The 26493-nt window shown below is 37.7% G+C and overlaps 1 protein-coding gene across 1 annotated transcript; it reads right to left on the bottom strand.

Annotated features, from left to right (window-relative positions):
* Positions 1-3828: 3828 nt before the first annotated feature.
* Positions 3829-22317, bottom strand: LOC144649568 (guanine nucleotide-binding protein G(s) subunit alpha-like). Its single transcript, XM_078509079.1, has 13 exons — positions 22037-22317; positions 21860-21935; positions 21663-21717; positions 21421-21540; positions 21055-21152; positions 13512-13566; positions 11546-11619; positions 11027-11085; positions 8923-8993; positions 8322-8371; positions 7523-7653; positions 7038-7105; positions 3829-5703 (listed from the first exon to the last, which is right to left on the bottom strand). Exons 1-13 carry the CDS (start codon positions 22173-22175, stop codon positions 5557-5559), a joined length of 1143 nt encoding a protein of 380 aa, XP_078365205.1. The 5' UTR covers positions 22176-22317; the 3' UTR covers positions 3829-5556.
* Between the last annotated feature and the right edge of the window lie 4176 nt (positions 22318-26493).

The raw sequence follows: 26493 nt of genomic DNA, 5'->3' as shown, positions 1-26493 counted from the left end.
ACCCCGTTGGGGGTTTAGCTGGTTTATACCTTGTAATTTTTAGAGGGCAAAATGATGAACGGCCTGCATAGCAGGCGTATTTTTTGTCGGGTAGTGTTGAATATATTTCAATCGAATTTCTTAGCTACCATATTGGATTGGTATGATCAAGAAAGCCTGGAGTGAGTTTAAAAAGTGGACTTGGAAGATGATAGTGAGAAAGACCTGGCGAAAGGAGAATTAAACAATTCGGTTCGGTCGAGAATCAAATCCTTGAGCTAGTCTGAAATTCAGCCGTCCTCTCGTCCCTAACCCCCCAACGGAGGGGCGCGCCTCCGTTGGGGGGTTAGGGACGAGAGGACGGCTGAATTTCAGACTAATCCTTGAGCTAGTGGTGTCTTTAAGTGTCTACGAGCTTAATTTTACTCTAGACAACGATACGAGGCTTGGCGAATTGACTGTATTAAGGAAGCACGAAGTCTATTCGTTTATTTTGCCGTGGTTTTATCCAACAACAGTAAACAAAAAGGCTTTCATACTTTATAGAATTAAAAGAAACAGGGGTCCAGTTACTTTGTCATTACACAGTACAGAAAAACACGCGTACTTGTAGCATAAATATCAGCGATAATTCAATGACAGGCGGAACCAATGACATTCACGGATTTACAAACTGCAGCACGGTGCATTTCCTACTAATTGATAACATGTTCACAACATGTTCACAAAATGGAAAATTTAAATCTAGCAAATCAAAACAACCGTTTTAAAAAACCCTTTGTTGTAGGGGAATTTTAGTATAACGGTTGATCTGATTGGCTTAAATCTAGCCAATCAAAACATGTGCTTAGAGAGACAAGTGGCTCTGGGGGCCGGACGGGAATGAACTGGATTTTTAAGTAACGTACGCCAACTGTTACACGGTGAGTATAGCTAACTGTCGTGGGTCGTGGGTCGTGGGTGGAAGTCGTGGGTCGTGGGTGTGGGTAAAGTCGTGGGTGTGGGTAAAAGTCGTGGGTAAACAAAAAAAAATAAATAAATAAAAATAAAAAAAATTGAAATTGAAAAATCGCTTTGTGTACTTTGGAAATAGAATTGGTACGGTTGTTGTTAGACTAGGGATTAAAGAAAAGAAGAAACGTAACGTCCATACCTTTGCTCCGTAAAGTCAAGTTTAAGCGGTTCAAAGGCTTGTATTTTGCCCCTGCACATGTAGTGCCCACCTTCGCTCGCCTGGATCAGGCTAGGCTAGGCTAGGCTAGGCGCGCTATATTTTTGTGTCTGGTCGACATGTTCACAGCCAAGAGTAGCGCCGCTTGATAAGTTGCTTTATTGAAGTAAACTTGGAATTTGAGCCAGCAGCTGTTGCTTAGGCGCGGTGGTGAAGTTCTCGGAGAATCTCGTTTCACTACATCCGCTTACGAAATAGAAGAGTCGCTATCGGAATCCATTATCGATCGACTGAATAATTCTCAGGGGTAATAAAGGGTAATTCTCAGGATAACCTCGCAGCACGTTGTTTTCTTCCGGATCGTCGGTCGAAAAGGCGAATGATTTAAGTTTTACTATCCTTTGTTCAGTTTCCATGACGCCTTAAAAATACCGATATGAGCGTGCAGTGGCCGTGGGAAAGAATGTCAACCTCAAAAAAGGACAGACAGAGGAATTGGAACCTAGGAATCAGAGAAGCCGGTGCTCTGTAATAAAAGCCTAGCCCTACCGTTTAAAAAGTAGCTTTGTTTTACAAAGAGAAATGTTTTCAGAGTGAAATAATGTTTTTCTTGTGTCTGTTTTAATTTTCACCTCAAAAGAAATAAAATACTATAAAGCTCTTTAAAGTCTGCCTCTTTTTTACGCCACCTCCCTCACTCCCTCTCTAAGGGACGGACCATTATTTTGGAGGGGGGGGGGGGTGAAAATATTTAAAAAAATGTTTGTCGGGCCTTGAAATCCTTAATAAACTGTTTGCAAACACAATATTTATAAAAAAAAAATGTTTGTAGAGGTGCAAACACTTAAAAAAATTGCAGAGAAAAAATTTTCATATCCCCTTTCCAAGAAAAAATCACTCCGTCCCTCATTAGCCTCGGTCGGGAAAATAGATTTTTCTGAATAAACCATCGTGGTCATTAAGGTATTATTTTTGGAATAAAACAGCTGTTATTCAAGACAAAATCAAGTTGCTTAAAAATATCAAGCGGCGCTACTCTTGGCTGTAAACATGTCGACCAGACACAAAAATATAGCGCGCCTAGCCTAGCGCTAGCCTAGCCTGATCCAGGCTCTCTATAGTTACATTGACGAGAGCGAAGGAGTGGGCACTACATGTGCAGGGGCAAAATACAAGCCTTTGAACCGCTTAAACTTGACTTTACGGAGCAAAGGTATGGACGTTACGTTTCTTCTTTTCTTTAATCCCTAGTCTAACAACAACCGTACCAATTCTATTTCCAAAGTACACAAAGCGATTTTTCAATTTCAATTTTTTTTATTTTTATTTTTTTTTATTTTTTGTTTACCCACGACTTTTACCCACACCCACGACTTTACCCACACCCACGACCCACGACCCACGACAGTTAGCTATACTCTTTCACGGGAGAGCGTCTCACGATTCAATTTTTATACATAGCCTTGTTGACAAGTTTCTGATGCGACGTTCGATTTGTCCGATCAAAATCTACGTATTGCAGAAGGCAGAATTGATAGAACAAACTACACAGGCAGAAACTCTAACCATCCTGCATGCGACATCCTGAAATTTTAATTGTTCACGTTATAAAGATGGAACGCTTCACAATGTTGTCAAAATACCAAAAAGATGTTACACTAGACTTTATCAAGTTACAACGATTCGGAGTGCGTTTATACTGCAAAAGATGGTCCTTTATTGAAAAAAAATAATAATACAAAAGCATACTATGCTTTCAAATTTTGAAACATTAGAATGCTTTATTTGTTTGAACAAGACGCCAGCAATGGTCGCTCTATCTTTTGCTGACGACGTCGCTGTCACTATTTACTAGAAGGAAAATCTAGCAAGGCTGAATTTTAAAATGAATTTCAGCTCATCAGAAAAAAGTAAAACGTATTGAAGGGCCGATTTACACGGTACGACTTTCTCGCATGCAACAAACTTACGACAGGCCTGCGACACGACTTAATTAGGATCATTTACACGCGCGCGTAGGTTGATGTGCACGCCGCTATTCCTGTTGTAGCCGGACATTCTGCGTGGAGGAAAACGCCACCCAAAGTTCCAAAGGTAACGCAACACACTTTTTCAGGCAATTTGGTGTCATAAAAAATTCAAGTTCCTCTGGAAGTTAATCAGTCATTGCAATAGCGGACACATTTCTATGGTTCAATACCACTTGAAATGTTAAAAAGTACTTGGACAGTAAAAACAGAGAAAACTCCGCTAAGCAGGACACCGGCTAAAAGAGAGGAATAAGCCAAGCAAATCTTTTCGCCCAACTTGAAGTTGGAAAAAATTGTGCCCAGAAAAATTGCCCAAAAGCATCTCGAGCGAAGGAATGCTGGTCGCTTCACCTACAAGTTCAACACTCGCATGCACTGAAGTCCACGAACTTCTACAATCGCTTTAAGAACGCAGAATTTACAATAATACACATCCATCGTATCTCTCCAGATCCACCGTATCTCGCTTTTCACCTTTTACCCATCTACCCAACGCGCTTTTAGAACAAGGACTTTCCCCTTATCAACTTAGTGTACGCGAGTTCGAGCATAGCGACCTGATCCGGGGGAAATAGAAACGCGCTCAGGATGCACGCGTTATTCCCAAACACGCATTCGCTTAACTATAAACGACACAAAGACGACACGTTTTCTGACTGTACACGAACTATTGAGTAATAGTTTATTTTGACATAAAACTTAATATGACAGCTCCGGCTTAAAGCTCGTCTACATAGTTACTCTGATATCAACTGTCTTAATCACTGATTTGGGAAGTTTTGGGTCATACTTCTGAAAGCAGATCCAAGAGGTTTCTTTTTTGTTCGCATTCTGGGATAGCCACTAGATCTACCAAGGCAGACTAAATCATACATACAAATGAACAAACGACAAACAAACACACGGACTCACATGACATGACTTGACACATACAATCTTGCATGTCACAAAAAATTAAGATCTGTGTTCTCTTTTTTTTCTCGGACCGGTTCAATATACAATATGTTGAAGATTGCAGCATATTTCTGCAAGCTAATTTTTCTGAACAAAACAAGTTCTTGGGGGGAAGGGGGGAGAGAAAACGATGATTAGAAGGGAAATGGGACAGAGCTGCTCTATCGCCTACTAAATCTACATTAACTAATCTACATACAATTTTTTTCACGGGGCACAAACACCAACAAGGAACATATTTACTGTACAGCATCATGTGATAATTAAGAGCAAAGAGACAGGTTCCTTTTTAAAAAAAACTCCCCAGGCCTTAATAACTTGTCTCTCTGTTTTTTTTATCTTTCTTCGCTTCTGCTTTTGCAACTAGAAGCAACAGAATAGTTTTCAATCAACGAAACATGGAAATCGGGGAGTTTAGAACTGTGGAGGAGGCAAATATTACAATTACAGTCACGTTATAATTCTGGCCACCTAGACTATTGTTTTCCTTCCAATAAGGGTGAGTTAAAAAGCCTTTCCATGTTCATAATATAAATCTAAATTATTATATGTACTTATTCACACTTCAAAAGGACAATATTCAGATTTGATAGTGATATTATGGGATGTCTGCAAACAAAGAAAAGGCGTGGTTACCCGGTTTACTCAAATGAAATGCCGCTGGCTTCTTTCAAACAAGAACTTGAAAAAAAGCCTTTGATGCATTCATTTCAGAAATAACAAATAACTTCTAATTTGGGGATATTTTTAATTTACTTGGCCACCGGATACCATAGAGAAGAAAGAAAATTTCTTAAGAGTTTCACACTTCTTAAAAAGAAAGACTGAAATTTCCTCAGCTCATGCCGTTGTGTTCTAAGAGACAATAAAAGAATTTTTTTGTACACTGAAATCCGTCAACAACCTTAAAAACACTTTTTCTTTGCCTGCACACTTCTGATATTTTCAAGAACTAGCAAATTTTAGTGCTCAAGTTCCCAGCTCCGAAAGACAGGGGAACTCGTGATAAGAAATTCAACTTCTAGGATAAAGTTTGTAGTTTCACAGAGAAAAAGAATCAAAGAACGCAATGCGGAGACAGACCACGCGCAAAATCCCCCGTCCCCCACCCCCAACAAAATTCTCCTTTTCTCGGCCCAGAACATTACAGCTAACTGACTGACTGACAAAGTCCTGTGAAAGGCCACAGAAAACTAAAGACTACATTATTCCACGGCATTTTTGTACACTACTTTACAAGGCTGGTATCTGACATAATTTCATCGCTGGTCCGACCGACGCCCCTTTGTATCTATCCCCCATCCCATAACGGAATAAAACAGCTGAATGTTAGTGTCATATAACAGCACATGGCAGGCAGCCTTGGGTAAGGGCTGTTCAGAAGGCTGGATGAAAAGTTGGGGAGGGAGAAGAGGGAACCCATCACAGAAGCTCATACTGGCGAAGATGCATTCGCTGGATTATGTCTCGGCAGTCGTTGAACACCCGTCGAATGTTCTCCGTATCTACTGCGCATGTGAAGTGTGGATAACAGTAGTGTTTACCATCTCCGGTGGCTGTGCTGATTCGCTGCAAAAAGAAAAGTTAACAATTACAAATTACCATCAAATCCAAGTTATACTTAAAAGGGACTGTGCCACAGATTTTAGCCAAATTTAGGCATGGGAACCATCAAATTCGGTGAAATATAAAAATAACCGCTTAAAACATTGAAGGAACATTTCAATAACACAGCAAATACAAAAGAAGGTACGGATGGCCAAAGGTAACGAAGATTGAAACGAGTTGCAATATAGGTTTTTGAAATACTGTTGGGCTGAACAGTTTTCAAAGATAGTCTTGCTTGCTTGTAACTTTAAATTATAACGTCCGGGAGACACATTTGGCTGCAATCAAGCTATGGTTTTGTCATTAAAAATTATAGAATTAGTTTCTTTGCAAACATTTAGTTTCATATCAAATATTTGACAAAATTTAATATCATAAAAAAACTCCGTGACGATCTTAGTAGAGAACAACATTTCCCTGTCTTCATGCCAGCATTTTCAAGTTCAGTATCAATGTCAAGTGTGATGGCTATTTATGAATGTGATTTTATAATAGAGCATGAAGAATGTAGTGAAGTATTTTGAAAATAATTTGTTTTCTTTTTTAGGAACGCATTATACCTCTATTAATGTTTAAATACTTCACTTCATTCTTCACGCCCCATAAACATATTCATAAATAGCCATCGCACTTGACATTGACAATGAACTTAAAAAATTAATGCTGTCTTGAAAACATTAATAGACGACAGGAATCCATTAGGAAGTGAAGAGATGATTACAAGATCATAAACCAACATGAAGATATAGGCTTGTGCTCTCGCTCTCGTCTATTTTTAGATTACTTTCAAGCTTTTTTAATCTTCACATTAGCAGAATACCATCACACAAATAAACAAGTGAGCCAAGCAAATGCAAACCAGGGAAGGGAATAACTTTGATATAAACGTAAAGATTCAAACATAAAGTCACACAACACATCATGCTGGACTTTTGACCACTCCAAAGTGAAACATAATTATTTCTTCTGCTTAAAATTTATCCAACTACTAGTACATTGTACAAGGGTGGGGAGGGTGGGGATGCTAATGTACAATGGCTCAAATAAAAAATCTCCGCTCTTTAACTCTGGAATTGTGAATAATACAACAAGCAGCTACATGTATGTTCCATTTAAGTTTCACAGTTTTTTCACAGTTCTTCTTGAACTCACTGAGAGTTTCATACACTTTAACTCACAAGTAAAACAACATTCACAACTTTTATTTTGACTCGGTTAAAACCAGATTTAGGGTTTTCCAGGACAGCTTCATAATCAAGATATCTAACAAAACAATACAGCAATGCTTTACTTACAAGGAATTCATCACGAATAAAATATTTAGCTCTTGTCACTGATTCCTCATCCCCAGGCTCTGCCGTGGCTATAGGAAACAAAAGAAAGATAAAGTCATCAGTGAGAGCCCAGGATGACAAACTTAGCAGTCAGGGGTGCTTACCATTTAACTAAAAACTTGCAGAAATTTCTGGTTATCCTGGATTTACACCCCACTATATTATTATTTTGTTCTCTAGGGGATCAGCTTTACATGAGGATTACATTCCTTCCTGCTGACACCCTTTTCCATTTCTTTTTTCTCTATATTGCAATGACTTATGGTAAGTTACATGTAGAATGGTGTAGTTATGGAAAGACTACTAACAGTAAAATGTCACTGATAACTGTGGCACTGCCACCATAAAATTAAAAAAAAAAAAAAACATAACATGGAGTTTCATTTATAACAAGTTATTCTTTAGGAAATTGGTTGCTACAAAACAAACAATACTACTGTGCTCACCATCTGGAGGAGTTCTGTAACGAGCAAAGTCCGGGAAATAGTCCTCAATCTTGGACTTGCCAGCCCGCACCTTTTCTTTTAACAAGTCTTGCTTGTTGAGAAACAATATTACTGAGATTGTTCTCAGCCATCTGGTGAGGGGAAAAAAGTTACAAGTTTATTTTCTGTGTTCTCCAGTAAAACATCAACAATAACAAAAGGTATGGCCAGGCACAATATGGAGGGATTCAACTCTGGTTTTATAGCATAAAGCAGCTAAAATGTATTGCTACTCCCCCTCGATGGAATACTACTTATAGCCATCAACCATTACTCCTGGCAACATGGTCGGATTGTACTTCAGGGTTTGTACTCTCGAGTTTTTGAATTTCCATGACTTTTCCAAACTTTTTCATGACCTAAATTTTACCATTTTTCTTGGAAATTTTTAAAAATTATCATGATATCGGGGACGTTTTTTTACCCTTTTCTTCACAAAAAATAACCTGCCTTAGAATTTATTTTGTCCAATCAATACCATTTCCATGACTTTCCATGACCCACGCTTAACTTTCATGACTTTTCAGGCCTGGAAAATGAAATTCTAAAGTTCCATGACTTTCCAGGTTTTCCATGACGTGTACTTAAAATTTGCCAGGACCCAAATACCCGGTACTTTACTTTTGTTTGGAAAGACAAACCACAAGCATAATAACAAAACACGTTGATCCTGACCAGACTTTAACCATGACTATTACACTATAAGGGTGGAAACAGCTAGTCTTGCTTCAGTCAAATGAAGGATAGTGGAATCACAAACCTGTTATTCCAAATACTTTTGAACAATTCAAGAGATTCCTTCAACCGGTTCTGAAAAGAAAAGATGTCACTCTAATTAGGTTTTTCGTAAGTAATGATACATTGTTCAGGAGCTTTGGCAAGCCAATTTTCAGGAATTTCCAAAATAGTACATTCCAAAATAAATCCTGAGTTCTCTCAACAGGAATCAAACCTATGACCTTTTGCACTCTGGTCGGATGCTCTTCCACTGTGCTACAGACTCACGGGAGTTAGCTATAGGCTGTTTATTAACAACTAGCAAAGGTATATTGCAATTCCTGAGTTTTGATTGGTTAACAGGCAATGGTATATGAGCTCATATACCATTCACCACAAATAAAGTAGCCAATACGCGTCAAAAAACAGCTGGGGAGCTCAAATATTGCAATTCTTTGGGCTTTTTAATAAAACAATTATTCCACTCACATTTGTTGGATATGAGATTGTTATAGCCAACTCGCGCTTGTGGAATAATTGTTAAATAACTACAGTAGGTTAGAACGTGATATATTCCATGCATACTGCTAGCTAGGAATCATTTTGTTGACCAGCAACAAAGTGTGGGGGCTGACCATACTCACCTGGCTGGGATCTTCTCTTAGTACCAAATTGTAACTACTGCATGCAACCACAAATATTATTGCTGTAACATCTGAAAACAAAGAAAACAGAGAGTTGCTTAGTTACACAGCCAAAGATCTATACTGAAGTCTTTGTACATCAGACAAGTGAAAACTTAGTTCCCCTCAAGTGTGAAGTAGGCAGCTGGTTTGAGTAGAGTAACCGACTGTTTGAAACTATCTTTCATCATCATCATCATCATCATCATCATTTATTTGCCACTTCAGAATTAAACATACAAATTAAAATAACTTAAAAAGATAGGGCAAGGAGACCTCCAAGAAACCACAAGGCTTATGGGGGAGGCCACCTTGGGTTAGCAATAAGTTAGTAATTTCGCTGTGAATGTGCAGCTTCGCCAATTTCAGACTCATTTTTCTTAAAAGAAGAGAAGCTACTCGAACCAGTGATCGATTCTGGTAGAGAATTCCAAATTTTAGGACCCTGGAAAAGTATTGTAAACTGCTTTAGATTTGTACGACAGTGATGCGGTCGATAACAACAAATTGGGCTCATTCTCACCTGCTATCATCTCTTAGTATCAAATTGTAACTACTGCAGAAACACAAATTTAGCTGTAACATCGGAAAAAAAAAAAGAGAGTTGCGACGATCTCTGTCTGTCATCAGACAGTGACTAGCCCTCAGTGTAACAACAACACACTTGCCTTCTTCGCACATGTTGGGTGAGCTCAGTACACGTTGGCACAGTGGGCGCCATCTTGTTATCACAATAATTTGGTCAGGTAATATGTGAAGTAGCTGGTTATGAGTAGAGTAACCGACTGTTTCAAACTTTCTTTCTACAATAACTTCAGTTTAGGAAAAAAGTAGCCACTTCTTTGAGCAAAGTAGAGCGAAATAATAAATAAATTACTATATTTAGAGAGGAAATCACATCAGCTCTAGCTGGTTTTCATGCAGGTCTTCTATCCAGGTCAAACTGGAATTTGGAAATGTTGGGTTTTGTGGAGGGAGGAAAACTGGGGAGCCCGGAGAAAAACCCTCGGGGCAAGGCGGGAACTAACAACAAACTCAACCCATGTATGGCACCAGGCCTGAATCAAGCCCGGGTCACATTGGTAGGAGGTGAGCGCTCTCACCACTGTGCCATCCCTGCTTCCCGCAAAGCAGCTAAGGTGCTCATTGAAAGCACTGACCTCTAGTGTCACCAAACTTTTTACAATTTTCAAACACAATTCACAAAGCAGATCACTGTCTCTGAGTTCCTTAATTAAATAATTGTGTTACTGAAATTTCTGTACTTATGGGAACCTTAAACCTAAAACAACAACAACAACAACAGCAACAACAACAATACTTTATTTAACCATGCGACACCTAGGAGCGCAAGCGCTCCTTAAAATGTGTGTGTGAACGCAAAATTGTATAAAAGAAAAAAAAATTATATAATTATCTATGTAAATATGTATTGTATAATATAAACAGCTTTGGAAGGTCACTTGTGAAGTATTCTTATTATTTGTATTATGTATTATTCTCATTGCATTAGCCCTAAAAGTGGTTTTTGTCACTTATGAGAGGCGGGCACTTCAAGAAATTTTCAACTACAGTTGAACCCGTTATTTCAAGCAGTTAGAGGAAAACAAAAAAAATAGTTTGAAATACCGGAAGTTCAAAATAGCCGATAGTAAATGACTGAAGGGCAAATCCAAGGGAAATGGGTTTTAGAAATAACAGAGAATTCAAAGTAACTGAATACATGGATCCAGAGTTTCAGACTTCCGGTCCAAATTCAAAGGAAAAGTGAGCACTCATTAAGTCAGACCATTGTTAAACATCGCAAAACACAATAGCCTGACTTAATGAGTCTCACTTTTCTTTTGAATTTTGACCGGAAGTCTGAAACTCTGGATCCGTGTATTGGAATTAGCAGGGTTCAACTGTTTTATAATAATGTTCTCACTGGGAACATTTTTGTATCGTGGAAAAGTGGTCGCTTACGGGAGGCAGTCCCTTACATGAGATGGTCACACATGAAGCCTCTTCAAAACTGTATTAATTTTAATCTCTAGCAGTACATGTATGTATTTTTAATGCTTACCATTAAAGCACTGTATCCATTTCCTTCTTTCATCTCTCTGTCCACCCACATCAAACATACTGTAAAGATAAACACACACTCCTTTAGTTGACAACCTCACAAAATCGTCGGTGTTCTTTACCATACAGCTGATCATCTGCACCACTGCTTTTTCTGGCAAAGGATTGACTTATTTTTTGAGCAAAATTTTTATATTTCATAATAAATGACGGGTCTTCGCCAACATATTTTCATTTTTGACTGTGTGCAAACAGTGCAATTCTTTTGTCACAGCAGGGAATTTTGAAGCTCCTGTTGTGTGAGTATCACTCTCAACTACATATAGGTAAATACTATAAAATACAAATGTTTTTTATTATTTTATATGGGAGGTTTTTGTTAGACATAAGTGTCTTTCTTGCCTTGCAATATATGGCCCAAGGTGTAAAATAAAACCACCACACTGAAGGAAGGTACAAGTCACATTACACTGACAAAGTAAAAAATAATTAAACCAGAACAGAACAAAATAGCACTTACTGGAACTTCACTTTGTCAACCTGAAATCTTGTTTCAATGATTCCTGATGTCAGTACACGACATCTGAGCAGATCCTGGAGGAAACAATTTGTGTAAAGCAAAATTTAATAATAATAATAATAATAATAATAATAATAATAATAATAATAATAATAATAATAATAATAATAATAATAATAAGATAATAAGATACATAAAATGCAACTATAAGGGTTAAACAAAAATGCATTGTCAGTGGTTTGCAACACCCGTGTACAGGCCTGGGGAAGCATTTAGGGTTTCAATATCTTTATTGTTCTTTTTAACATCCAATTCTCTTCTAGTTTCTAGTCTGATTTTTCCTCAGAAGACCAAATTTCTGACTTTCAACTCCACCCCCCCCCCCTCCCTCCAAAAAAGACTATACTGACGACATTATTTTGCAGAGATTCATGTAGTGTCTCTGACTTGTTCCTTGGTTTTCAATTTTTGTGTGCAAATAAGTGCATTGGGGGGAGGTAGGCAAAATCACTAGAAGTTTCTTCCAAATGCTACCCAGCTGCCCCTAGGTAGGAAAAATGTCACATCCCTTCAGTTATTCACCCAAAGCTTTTTTTATTTTTTTTTATTTTTTTTTCCATAATTTGCTGTAACCCCCCCCCCCCTACTAAGCTTCCCAAAATAATGTAACCCCCCCCTCACAATCTTGCCACCCCCCTCCCATACACTAATAAATGAAAGCCCCCTAACAACCAATTTGATTAACTGTACAATATCTATAGAACAATGTCCTCAGGGTGAAAATGTTCGGGTTGAATCTCAGGTACCCTGCCCAGGGTCATTTAAGGAAGGAGTCAAGGTAATGAGCTCTGGGGTCTGAGCCACTGTGGCAGCAAAATTACAAGATCATAACTTTTGGGTTTCCACCGGTCTAGGCTTGTTATTTTCAGAACTTTAATGAGCATGTAGAGGGCAAGCAAGTGAACATCAAAACATACACACATTTGTAACTAGAATGGTACAAATGTATTTAATTGGATGTTTTATGTCCCAGATTGCCAATTCCTTTGTACTCTCATTTACAGCAGTCAAGTTGGTGTTCCCAAATTTTTCTATTAATTTTTTATGAACTGAGTTCTATTCACAAGCATTTCCTACTGTTATGGAACACAACATGGCTACCATGAAATGCTCTAGAAAAGTTCTTTTTGTTGAAAAATTGTTATCATACTGTATCTTATTAACCAAGAACGAGGGTCATACTGGGAGAATTATTGCCCCTAGACACGTCTTAAAAGTTCAGACTGAGTGAAGTGAAGTTCATCTAGAGAAGATAATTATAGTGCCAATCCCGAGCATGCTTGGTTAAAAACAGTTTTATTACATTAAAAAGTTGTAGAAACTTTGACCGAGCCAATATTAATTTAGGAAATATTGAACTGGCAATAATTAAGCATTTTGATTGGTTGATTTTAGTTGCTGGCCCTCTTGACTGCTTTAATCATACATCAACAGTGGGTTATTAACCATTGCTTCCCTTATTGAGGTTTTTCGATCCTTTCAGACAGTTGATATTCTTGCAGGGTCACTATTACAGGTGTGCCAAGTGAAGCATGCCCCCAGATAAGAGGACATTTATTTAACAAATTGATTATTTGAAATTTGAATCTGTTTGTCAATTTCAAGAATACATAGTGCCGATCAATGTTCGAATAAAATTTACTTTCTGATCACAGACCATACGTTTTTACACTTATTATTAGATGAAACAAATAGAAAGACAAATTCAAATTTTCACCTTCTCTTTGTTTCAAATCAGGCATATGAGATCGAAAACTAAATTTTGATTCAAACATTGATTGGCAGGTTTGCTTTCTTGACATTGACTAATGGATTCAAATTTCATATAATCAATTCATTAATGTACTCTAGTAAGGTACACTTCGCTTGGCACGACTGTAAAATCTTGAGGTTCACAACGCTTTACCTGTTCCACTGGCAAGTAGTCAGCCTGCTTGACTGTGTCCACCCTGTCCAAAAAGCTGGAAAAGGAAAACAAAAATTAAACAATGCCACCTCATCATGCACCATGGTGTTTTGGAAGAAGAACAAACCCAGTTTAAACAGAAATCTACACACAATGTAGGCTGGTGAGTCTCAAAATAAGAAAGGGAGGGGGGGGGAGCATGCTACCAAACTCCCTTTTTAAGTACAATGACCATACCTCAACATTTTAAGACCAATACTAACTATTTTATTCACTTTGATTTGGCCCAAATTTGAGTGTGCAGATAACTTTGGTTTAATTTTTAAACTCTGTTTAAGTGCAACAATTTCATAAACTGGGCAATGCCAATAAAGCAAGGCTGACAAATTGCAACAGGTAAATTGACCTTAACAAGTAAGCCAACTGCTGGCTGACAAATCATAATGTCTGCCTCAAGAATTTGTTATAGGGCGACTTTTACTGATGTCATTGTTTACATATGACTCCGCATTGAGAAGGCATCATGCTATATACAAAGTGCCTCCAGATGTTTAAAGAGCTTGTGAAACTTAATTATTGGCAATATTTTCAGCTCTTTGTGTGCAATATTTAAGGAGACATATGCATTCAAAAACTGAAAAATTTTCAGCGCCAATGAGCCCATCCATTCTTTGTTAAATATCAAGTTTTCAAACCTGCGTCACAGAAAAGGTATTTGATACATCGGGCTCAAATTTATAGCGTTGTAAACAAAAGGCATAACTGCTTGCACTGCGCCAATCAAGACAACCACTGAAACCGGGTCATTCTGAAAACGATAGTTTCATTGGCCATGTAAATGGTCAAAAGCAGCAAAACTGCATCCATTTAAAAATGATTATATGTATTTTGGTGTGAAATTGACTGGCTTGCAAAGAGTAAACAAAGTGAACGTCGCACAGAGTACAGCGCTTGCTTATACAATCACAATTGAAAACACTTGGAAAACAGTTAATAGATAAGTTGAATGTAAACACTTTGAAACCATGTCATTTTCAATGTGATTTTGAGGTCATGATATTGTGTTGATTGGAAACCCTGTCTGTTAGCTGTTAGGAGTCGCTAATAGCCTTCATTTTTTTCGCAACTTGTTTTGATAAAATTTATACTTTTTGCAGCTCTCTCGTAAACTGGCAAGAATCTAGCTTACACATATTAGAAACCAAGGAAGTGCATCATAGGCTTCCACTTAAGGCTGGTTTACACGCTACGATTTGTGGGCCTGAATTGTTTCAAACAAATTTACATGCCGCAACTCTTTGGCCTGATTTTCTTTGCCTGATCTGAATTGAGAGGACGAAAATCAGCCCAATTTCTTAAATCTGCGAAACTAAAATCTGTAGTATGACACAACTCCGTAATCTACACCATCCTTGCAAAGTCTCAGCAAAATAACGAGACATTAAACTTGTTCCTGTTTGACATAATATTTACAAATAATTTACCAAAATTGTTGTCAGTGATTTAAGAAATATGATTTTGATATAAAAGTCATCTTGAATAAATGCCGCATCAGAAACGCTAAAAATTTATTACACGCCAAGGCGTTTAATCGAGTCAAAATGGAAATCTATCTACCGTAAAGTTCCGTGTATAAGCCGCACCTTTTTCCTCTAAATTCAAGTCAAAAATCGGGGGTGCGGCTTATCTACGGAAACATCTCTGGTGGAGTTCTCAAGGCCTAATCAATATTCATAAAGAAACTTCTCAAGACATCGTTGAATAAACATATAACAAACTGAAAACTTTGTTGTTGTTCACTACCTTTTAGTTCCTCTGCAAAGCTGTTTGCAGTAAGCCTGCCAGTCACTTCGAAGCATGTATTTCCGCCGCGTGCGAAAAGGCACCAAGATAAACGCAAATACTCACAAGGCAAATGGCCGACCGCTTCCGTTTTTTATTGACCTTCACAGCAAATACATCTGCTGGATTAACAAACTCTTATTCTGCATGAAGTTTTTATCCTGTTGCGGGTAGCAGTTTCCAAGAATCTTGAAATAAAAACGTGGTTTTTTCTGCAGAAAATGCCGCCTTGTTTGTTTTTAATGCCCAGACTACAATACAGAGCTTGGCTACTAAGCATTCATCATTCGCGAACGATTCGAACGAATTACAAGTGTTTCAGGAGTGTTTAGAAGTGATAATCTCGAAAAAATGATATCAAGAGGGCATCCAAGTTTAAGATATTGTGAACTCAAACTAAAAAGGAGGTATGACAAGTGAAATTTAGCTTTCGTAAGACTTAATTTATATTAAACATTGCAACAACCACCGCGTCAGTGTCTCGAAACTGTGCTTGTGTGCCCTTGATTGTTTACCAATAGAACTTCACTTGAACTTCAAAATTTATGGTCTGTATATTTTTTTTTCAAAATTTGAGCTTCCAAATGGGGTGTGCGGCTTATCTACGGGTGCGGCTTATACACGGAACTTTACGGTAAATCATTGCAATCCTGCACTTTATCTCAAAACTACTGGTTCTGCTTTGCTCTTTACAAACTTTTTATCCAACTATATTTGGTGGCATTTGGCAAAATAAAGTGGAAATAAGTTGAATGAAATTTTGCTATTTTGGCAGGACAGTGTTCGAGGTCAAAGATTAGGAATTCTCTCTTCTCCTCTCCCCAAAGACCTCGCACTTTTTTCCTCACTGTTCTTTAAGCTGTTTTCCAACAAATCAAATGCTTTGAGCAGCCTAATTTAGTGAGAAATATTTAATCTTGACTATATCAGTCAATCTCATTTGTCTCTGAATGAACTTTCCCTTCATATAAATTATTGCAAGGCCATAGTTTCTCATCTTACTATTTTCCTTGGGAATTACCATCATAACAGGTCTGTATGTTCTTTTGTAAGAATTACCCTTACATGAATAAATCATAGAATAAATAGTTCTGTAATACTTTTTCCCGCGATACCATATAAAATTCAGATAATAATAGCCCTTGGTTATTTATTTATTTAATTTAAAGTCTTTTTGTGGCGGACTTTATTTTCGGGGCGCCTACAGTTATTGGAAGGAATTTACGTTTCAAAAATATTCTGGTTTATATTTGGAAGGGAATAAAGTGTCTCAGAATTTTAAAACACACATAAAAATACTGCAATGTAAAACTCTTCAAACATAATAATGCGAAACTAAAACATGATCTACAACAATCCAGTAAACATCAAAACTAAATTACAAAATGACTCAAACAATAATGGTAACTTCAGAAGAAATTTTATTGCTCTTTTTGTTATATGGGTCGGAACACCTATTTTTGGAAGGATTTTTCTGTCTGAGATATGGAGTGGGCTTAATACAGTCCAGTGTATTTTAACGTCTGATGCCCACGACACCAGTCAATATCAAAACAAAATGTTATACAAGTCATGATGGTTATAATTTAGCTAAATGTGGATATTAGCTGACATAATATAAAGCTCTACTTACCAGTTTGTCTCAACTCAATTCCTAAATAAATGCCAGGTTAAGAAAAAATGCTGGTCCGCAAGGTTGACATTTTCAAAACAGACACCTCTAGTGCTTTTTTGAGATACCAGCATTTATTTGAGGTCTGGAGTCTAAAGGTCTCCAGGTCCGACGTTCATATGAGCCAGTCTATTTATACTACAATCATTCCATTTAAGAATATAAGCTCCTCTTGTTCGAAAAATTGCCCTTTACGGTGCTTGAATCTTACTTTTGTTATTTAATCCATAAACAGGGCTAGAAAAAAACTTGAATTCCAGCTTGCCCTTCGGACAAGAGGCCCTCAAATTTTGCTTGCCCCGGGCAGTTGCATGTCTAAGTTTACTTTTAGGCAGTGGATGATTTAACAGAGCCCTTGCCCACCGTGCAAGTTAGAATGAAAGGTTAGTTCCCTGGCAGGAGAATGTACTTGTCCAAGAAGGTCTACCAAATGGTATTTTTGAGCCCTGATAAATGCAGATTTAACCAAGTTCTAGGCTTGCTGCTTGGGCATTTCAGAGATGTCAAGGTACAAAAATTAGGTAAACGTCCTGTCCTGATTAGGACTGCAATGATACATTTGCTCACGATCAATCAATCACGATACAATACATATCTTGATACAAGTGCCACGATACCAAACATCATTACATACAACTGACAAGTGACGTTTTTTTTTACTGAACTGTGGTTCCAAATCAGTTTTCCACCTTTATCAGCAGGGAAAACATTTTTGAAAAGTAGAGTTCTCATGAACTGCATGTTTTTGCTTGTGGGCATCAGCTGACAACTACATATTACTTATTGGAACTACGGATGCACAATGTTTGTGACACATCTCAAAAAATACAAGATATTTATAATACAAGATATATGCGATACTTTGTTCAAATATCAATATTTGTATCTTGACAAAATATATTTCGGTTCACTGGTGCACCAGTTTATCATTGCAGCACTAGTCCTGAATGAACACCCTTCCTCAAGGTACACAAATTTGACAATTGCCCCTGGGCGTTAAACTTAATTTTACAGTAGTTAATTCTCGTCAAACAATAGGAAGTCTACGCCCATGAAGGACCAGGGAACACCAGTTCAATTTCATGCATTCACTTCAGGATGCAAAGCAGGAATGTGAATGTACGAAAACTAATAAAAGAAGTTAGTGTACCATGCTTTCCACTACATGGATTCTTTCTCCATGACTTGATTATAAAGTTTATTGACTAGAGATGAAGTTGCAGTCATTTTTTTCGTGCTTTGTTTATGTTTTTTTTAAATAAAATTTTGATTTACACTAGTGATAAATGGCAAAATAACACTGTCAAAATTTGTGAAAGTACCCTTGTTTTATAAATGCCTGGCCCCAAATACACAATGGATCAACAAAGTCAGTTTTTAACCATAAAAATTTGGTAACCAAGTTGACCTTTATCAGCAATAAATAACTCGAAGTTCAGCGCCATTTAGAACGCAATACACCAAATCTATGATGACATGGGGATTTACACTGGTCAGTGTAAAAACCAAAGGCAAAATTTCTGTTGAGTGTCTTTTTCTAACAGCCAGCATTACAAAACAACACAAAAAAAACTTCACTACTTGAAATAATTTTGTTCTAAATAAGAAAATTGACCAGGAATATGACTTAGCAACAGATTTTCAATGACCAAACAAAAATTTCCTTACTACTCAAGTAAGTAGATCAAGACAACGCAAAACAACTGGACGCAAAATACAAAACACGAGTTGCAAAAATGAACCTGTAGCAAATTGTGTAAAGGAAAAAAAAATAGGTTATCTACTTGTGATTGGTAAACGTTTTCACTTAATGTGCATTCTTGTAAGCCAAAGAAATATAAATACACTACTTTGGAATGAATGTATAAAATTTGCACATAATACTTGACCATGATAGAAAATTCAAGAGGCAACGCAAATTTATTTTAAAAGCAGCATAGCCAGTATTACTTATGAGATCTGGAGGTTTCATCTACAGAAGGTGCCGCTTTACAAAGCAGCTTCCGTTGGTAAAGTTAGTTGATGAATAGTAAACAAACAAACAAATAAACATACAAAAGTAAATAAATATACTTGTTAGTACCCAGAGTATAAATATAATGTGGATTAATAAATATCGCTGAGAAACTTCACAAGGTGTCTTATTTTTAACAAGACGAAGAATCAAAACCATGCGGATAGCCAAGAATAAAACAAAATATTTTTTGGCAACGATAAAATACTCCTTGGCACTTTCGAATTTGTGAAAAATTACATAACCTTAACAGTACAAAATAACTTAATAGTACACCAATGCAAAGTTTAGATTAGTAATATTCATGATTTTAACCAAAAGTGTTGCAACTACCACTGCAGAAATTGCTGCATAAAACTTTACTACAAAGACAAGAATTATGTATAAACCATTTGCATTTTACGTTGTCTTTGGAACAAAATATCACAGAAAAAAAAATTGATTTGCTCAAAACTAGACTTTTTCTGTTTATGGAAAGGGGAAGCATTGAACACAAAAGAATAATAGATCTAAACAAAAAGAACAAAACTGCATGATGATAAAACTTAAAACATGCAGATGTCTACATGCAAGTTAGTTGACAAGGCCTACTCTGTTTCTCACTCGTGGGTGAGTAAATGCTTTGAATTCGGCAAACATATGCTGCTTTAGCAACAGAAAATACAGCTTGGAAGCCAAACAGTTCCAGAACTCATCCCATTCAAACCCACTAAAATATGCTGAAGTCTGTGTGCTTGATCTAAAAATAGGATTCATATGAGTGACCCTACCTAAAGGCAGTGATCCGTTTTCGTTAAAAATTCTTCTTTTCCAGTCTGGTCACCTCGAATTGTATTTTAAAATATTACATTTTTAAAAAAAATGCCAGACTACTTTTACGGTTTCAAAACGCCATCTTTACAATTATTATATACACAGCATGCAAAGATCCGCTCGAAATGCTATATACCGAAGCCATTGATGAAACGAAATCGACATCAAAATGTTTCGATCGGGTTGTCCGTGCGAAGATCATTCGGTACCTCAGCAACGCTCTAATTCTCGGCAGAACGGCCGTTTGGCCAGCAATAGTGTATGTTCTTTTTACAACAACAAAACCTAGAGCATTAAATTCGCCCATACTAGTAGTTTCTATAGGCCTTGAGCTGTCTTAGCTTTTGCATGGAAACCAATTCAAAACAAAATAAACTTGGCTGGGAAATGGTTCACGGTTTCGCGGCGGACAAACGCCAGTTATTGGATTTTTCCATCGGAAACTAAAAAAATACTTACTAAAAACTTAAATAAAAATTTACAGCGGAGTGTATTTCGTAAAACTGGAAGCGTATGTATCATTCTATCTAGATTTCGCATAGCGATCACAATGTTTCTTCGCGTACAGAAGTACATCCCATCAGAAATCGGCTTTCATTATCCTATAGTTTATCATTTGACAGCCAGGCCACCAAGAATAGCTACGAAACCGTTTACCAACTGTTTTAATGGCATAAAAACCATTATGGATAAAAACTATGCGATACCGAACCGTACCGGACACAAACACACAAGCTAAGTAAGGAAACAGTCTTCGTTCGCATATGGCTTCATACTTACAACGGTTCTCACAACAGCGTGACAGAGGTTTTCGAACGTAAAATCACGATTTTATCGCTTCAGAAAACCGCTAGAAAATAAATAATCCTTAGCGAAGATGCTTACACGGAATTTAAGGGAAATATTCATCAGTGGCAGAAAATATCATCAAAGAAGCGCTATGACCACGAATAATAATTCTTTTCCAGCCATTTTGTCGGGGCTATAGTTTGTAAACATACTGCCATCTTCCAAAACCCCATGGCTACGTTGAACACTCGACTAAAGCTATAAAAATACCTCAGCAAGCGTATTTTCTACCAAACGAAGCGAGAAAACACGCTTGCGAAGCGCATATATCATCGACAAGACACAATAATGGAGTATTTCAACGTCTTGACCATGTAAAAAAGCCCCAAAGATGTTATAATAAATATACTTACTATTGCGCACAGTCGATAAGCTGATACTCGTTCGATCGTTCGAAGCATTCGAGAACACCCGCGTCCTGCCATAAGATTTTTGTGTGTTCATAGAACTCCTACAAAATAAAAATAGCGAAAAATTACAGAAATCCGGGCTACGAAAGGCAGCACAAGACGAAAACACATTTGTTTGTTCAAAGCGTTCGGCTGCCCTCTGCCCAAACTTCTGGTTTCCATAATTAGAAATGTGTACTAAACTACGAGCGAAACCGCTCGTAGAAAACTTGATCTCGCCAGATTTACTTTCGATGCCTTCACCGTTCTTTTACAGGGAAACTAAAATACTAAAGATAACGATTATAGCAAAATATCATCTGGCCTTACCGGGGGATAGTCGAAGTCTGGCGTCGTGGCCACTTCGTGGAGGTAGTCAATTCTAAACTGGTTATTAGGGTTGGCTAACTTTACCGGCGGAGTAAGCGTCGGCATAGCCCCTGTAATGGTCTAAAAAACAAGAAGAATGTATTTTACAAAAAATTGAAGCGAAAGGAATCGAAAAAAGCTGTGAAATCGCAACGAACCACGAGCTAAATGTGGGTGGTAGATTGTAAATAGGTAAGTCTTACCAATATTGCATCCCTAATATTCTTCTTTATATCTTCTATTTTTTGCCTCTTTTCCCTACGAGAAATGAAGCAAAGACGCAGATTAACACAAGACGTCCATACTGAATAATTCTTGTTCGATCGGCGCTAGCTTGCCTTCCTCACTCCTAATAATTTGTATGCTAAACACTGTGACAGAATAGGTGAACACAACTCACTGTTCCGTAAAACCATGTACGTCGTGTAAGATCCTCATCTGTTTGACGATCGTGCTCTTTCCAGATTCTCCAGCCCCTTGGAGGTTAGAAATAACACTTATTACTCATTCGATCAAAACCAAAATCAACCAACTTCAAACCCCATTACTACAGCCATACACGACGAGAAATTGTTACCCAGTAGAAGAAGGCGATGGGTTGCACGGTATGCAATTTTATCGTCTCTCAGTTGCTTTTCGATCTTTTTGTTCGTGTTCCTCTGTCTCCTATTATTTTCTTGTTCCTCATCGGTAATGTTGTTTCCAAAACACCCCATCGCACAGAAGTGCGATTCCAGAACGAGGAAAACGCCCCCGTTGTACCACCAAATAAAAAGTTTCTTTTTTCGAAGATGAAAGCAAGCAAGTTTGGAACTATAGACACAGCAACACGACCGCTCAACTTATGACAAATCAAAGGGTGTGACAAAACGACGCGGGGCTTTCTGGGATATCTGTACAACTTAAGACAGCGTGCAGTCTGGTGATGAGTATGACGTCAGCTGCCGAGGACATACGGGTTTTGACGCATCCATGACGTCACAAAAAGGGGATTTTCGCACAAATGAAGCGCTTGTCTTCAAGTTTAGCCTTTTTGGAAGTAAAATACCCGTTAAAGTGATGATTACTCAACCCTCTCGCTATCTTCTTTCAGTCATTGTGCACGTAACACTGATGTAAACAAGGTTTTTTTTCCAAGGATTTCTTTCCACTGTCGATGAAGAAATTTTCGGGCACCTATGACGTGTTGACTTAATCAATTTCGCAATGTTTTCTAACGGTTTGCCATAGTAGACATACTAATTAAACTAATCAGCCCATTAATTTATTCGCCGTTGTTACGGTTATCATTAACAATTTTTTTCCTTTGCGTTCAAGACAAAAAGGAAAAAGAAGACTGTTTAACAGCCTATTCGAACGTAGAATTTGTCTTTTATAAAAAGCTATAGTTGTATATTTTACTTATCGAGAACGTCATTGTGAGCAAAAACCTTTCCGTTGTTTAAGTGAGAACGGAAAAATCCTTACATGACGGGTGCTAAAGGGAAATATCAAATTTGGATGAACGTAACTTGACGCATGACATCATTTGATTAAGATTCCTCGTTCTGTATAACGCTTTGAAGCAAAAACAGTGCGGATATTCGCCCACAAAGAACTCAATGACAAGAAGCCATGGATAAGCTCTGGCTAACAAGTAAATGATTATGTTGTTTTAGAAGTCGAAACCTCGATGATAATCTTCATAGTTTATCCATTAGCAACTGTTTATCTTCTACAAGCTTTCGGACGAATATCATTACCTCCTTCTTACCCTAGTAGGGCCCCAGACCTCTCCCTACTTTGCCTAATAAAGGGGTTTAACCCAGACGGACGAAGGGTAGCTATAGGGTGGCGTTCTTAGAACGCGCCTGCAAGACATCCTGGACTCTCCCCCTTGTCCCGCCTGGGTTCAGTCTCTATACAGGGAGGGGGTAGGGTGTGTCCAGGGACTGTACTGTTGGCCCACATTTGCCCAAAATGCATTGCGCGCCGCAATCGCTGATCCTGAACTACTGAAGGCATAAAAACCTTTTTTTGTCGCTTTTAATCATAGCAATCCTGTAAGTACATATATTTTAATTCGCTTTTGCAACTAGTATACGTCCCTGGTTTATCTTTGCATAGTTTTGCCCTAGTAGTTTGAATATATTCTGTAATTACCGTAAAATTACAGTTATAAGCCCCGGGCTTATACAACTTCATAAGGGTTTTTGGGTGGGCTTATAAGTGGAGGGGTTTATATCCGGGCGGGCTTATAAACGGAATAAAAAAGTTCCGAAAGGGGCCACGGGAGTGTTGATCTAAATGCGTTGTTTTAGTTAAAAAAAAGGCATAATAAAGCAACATTTAGCCCTTTACAGTACTCTCACCCGGCAGAGCTAGAGGGGGGCTTATATCCAGGGGGGTTATAATCGGATGTATTTTTTGTTTTCAGGTAGATGGGCCTATAACCGGGGGGGGGGGGGCTTATAACCGGAATTTTACGGTGTCTGTAAATTTAGACGTTTGGAGAGGCAACATGGTGGTCACTTCGCAGATCTTGACCTTCGCACCGTCGCGTTGGAAGACCGAAGCGCGATTCCTTTGAAAACGATTCGTCTTGAATAATATTTAACGTTTGCACAAGCTGTAAATTTATTAGTCACGTCTTTTATAAACAAATCATTATTATGGCTTCGTACTTCGTATTTGTTTGCTTAATTCGAATTCACTCCTGGAGGTACCAGTTTTAAAGCTACAAGTGGTTGTAAAATTTTCTATTATGCTTCCACGTTCTAAGCGGTACCAAACCACGAATTTTAATCACTAAGAATTTCAGCGATCACCTATACAACTTCTCTAAGAGATTCTTCCCCGTACCAAGTCAAAAATCCGATCCTATCGAGCGGCACATAGCTGTTTGCTTTATATATTTAGAAACAGTGGGTACTGTCCCTTATCACACCAAATCTGTGTCCGAAATCGAGATGGGGGATGGGGGGGGGGGGGGGGGGGAGCAAGTAAACATAAACATAGTTATCGACCTCTGGAATCAGATGTTAAAAACCCGAGTTGAAGTAAACACAACTGGCAAAAATCACATCAAACCACACCACCTACGAAGATATCTCCAAATCGCAGAAATGGCGCGAGGAGTCTAATAGGTTAAAGTGAGTATTGAATGTCACGTATGGCAGTCGAACACAGCTTGTAAAACTTTAATGATCGAAGAAATGACTGAGGAAACCAGAGTTATGAAAGCACTGAAGAGACCGCAAGTACTTCAGCCATGTTCAGCTGCATCGAGTTGAGTCTAGCTTCGCTCTTCGTAGCGGGAGCGAATGAGAGGCGGCTGTATTCGCAGGCTAAGTTGAGTCGCACTACCTACTTTATATACACCCTACCCAGCTGTACCCTGGAGCTTCTGCCATATCACTTGGAGCGATTTCAACCCAATATTAAATGCTTTAGATCTAGACATTCCCACAATCAGATAAACGTTTTAAGAAACAAGATAAAGAAAGTGAGTAACCTTGCCGACCTCAAAGACTGATCACTTTCCAGCCTGGGCGAATTTGGATTTATTTTGTGCTCCAATTTTTAGTCTTGAGAGTCTTCCGCGCAGTAGCCAGTGATTGGAGCAACTTTGACAAGCAGGACCATCCTTAGTTTATGTTCCTTTGATTTGTTAGTAACTCATTGAAATCCTTGTGCTGTTAAATTCAAGAGAAATATCTAAACCGAGACGAAATATTTGATAGGAATCGAACCGACGTTAGCAGATCAAAGAAACGCTGACAGCGACGGCGTCCGGGTGACAAATTTACACACGGTTCTAAAAATAAGCCACGGAGACAAAAGAAATTAAAATATCAATAGCACAACCTCTATAATCATGACATTTAGTTAAAATATCGGTGCTTTTGTTTAATAAGCGCTCAATTGAATCCGCGGTTGCGAAACAGGTCCACGCGCGGAGAACGTTTAGTATATATTATGTTTTCAGTTTCTACTGAAGTCTGAGCTAAAATTATTTTTCCAAAACTATCAACTTTCATATATTCTCCATTCCATGAAAAGTAGATCTAGTTTTTAACTGCGATATTGCTTTCGGCGACAAAAACTCAACTGTGTTTATTATTTAACCTTATCTCTATTTTCGGTTCTTTATTTAAACAGCATCTGCTAAATATAGAAATATGAATTTAAATCGCAGAATTGTAAACATTATGCCGTAGTTGCGACAATCGCATATAAAAGCCTCGATTAAGGGCGCTTAGAAGTCTTATCGACGTTATTGCAAAATCTGTACCGTAAACAATACTCGAAAAATCGTAAATTTTGCATACAAATTTTCGAAACGATTTGAGTTTTCTTCCCGAACTTATTTCGGCGAAACCGAAAGATTTTACGGATGCCTTAATAAGGTCGATTTTAGCTGATTTATCGACAGAAAAAGAACCGAAATTTTTTCAAAATTTTGAATAAGGAAGTAAGTTTTTTTTTAATCAAGCGTTACTTGAATTGTACCAAGCATTGCGCAATTCTCAGTGACAGTGCTTTATATATAACTTTTGAGTGGTTATTTATTTTAAGATTCGCTGCCATGGAAATCACTAACAAATAAATGTGATGAATCGGCGATAATTTCTTAGAGACAACTCTTCGATCGATCAACCTTTCGAGTGCATTGTTTTCAGTCATTTTTTGCACGCTGCGAAACTAATAATAACATTCTCAGGATTCGCAAAGATTTAATTCAAGCTTACTCTTCTTCTTCTTCTTCTTCTTCCGAGATTTCTCTGATTTGGGCTTATTTTACATGATAATTTTCTTTCAAGCTGTAAGCTTTTACCTGCGATATTTAGATTTTTATAAGTCAACAGAATTTTTTCAGTATATAGCTATATTTTGACGTTAAGAACATGCACAAGTGGCAAGGAGTTTGCATTTTAAATAGCTTGCAATTGAGAAAATCTCAGATACATTTTGTTTTATGAAAAATGGAAAACTCAAAAGCTAAGGTTAGAAATCGAGCGTATTAAGCTTATTATATTTAGAGGCTTATTAAAC

Source organism: Oculina patagonica, chromosome 4 (assembly GCF_052425735.1).
Source record: "Oculina patagonica isolate OP01 chromosome 4, crgOcupat, whole genome shotgun sequence".
Classification (NCBI taxonomy): domain Eukaryota; kingdom Metazoa; phylum Cnidaria; class Anthozoa; order Scleractinia; family Oculinidae; genus Oculina; species Oculina patagonica.
Note: the sequence above shows the minus strand (reverse complement) of the source record. Positions and strands in the feature narration are given on the sequence as shown.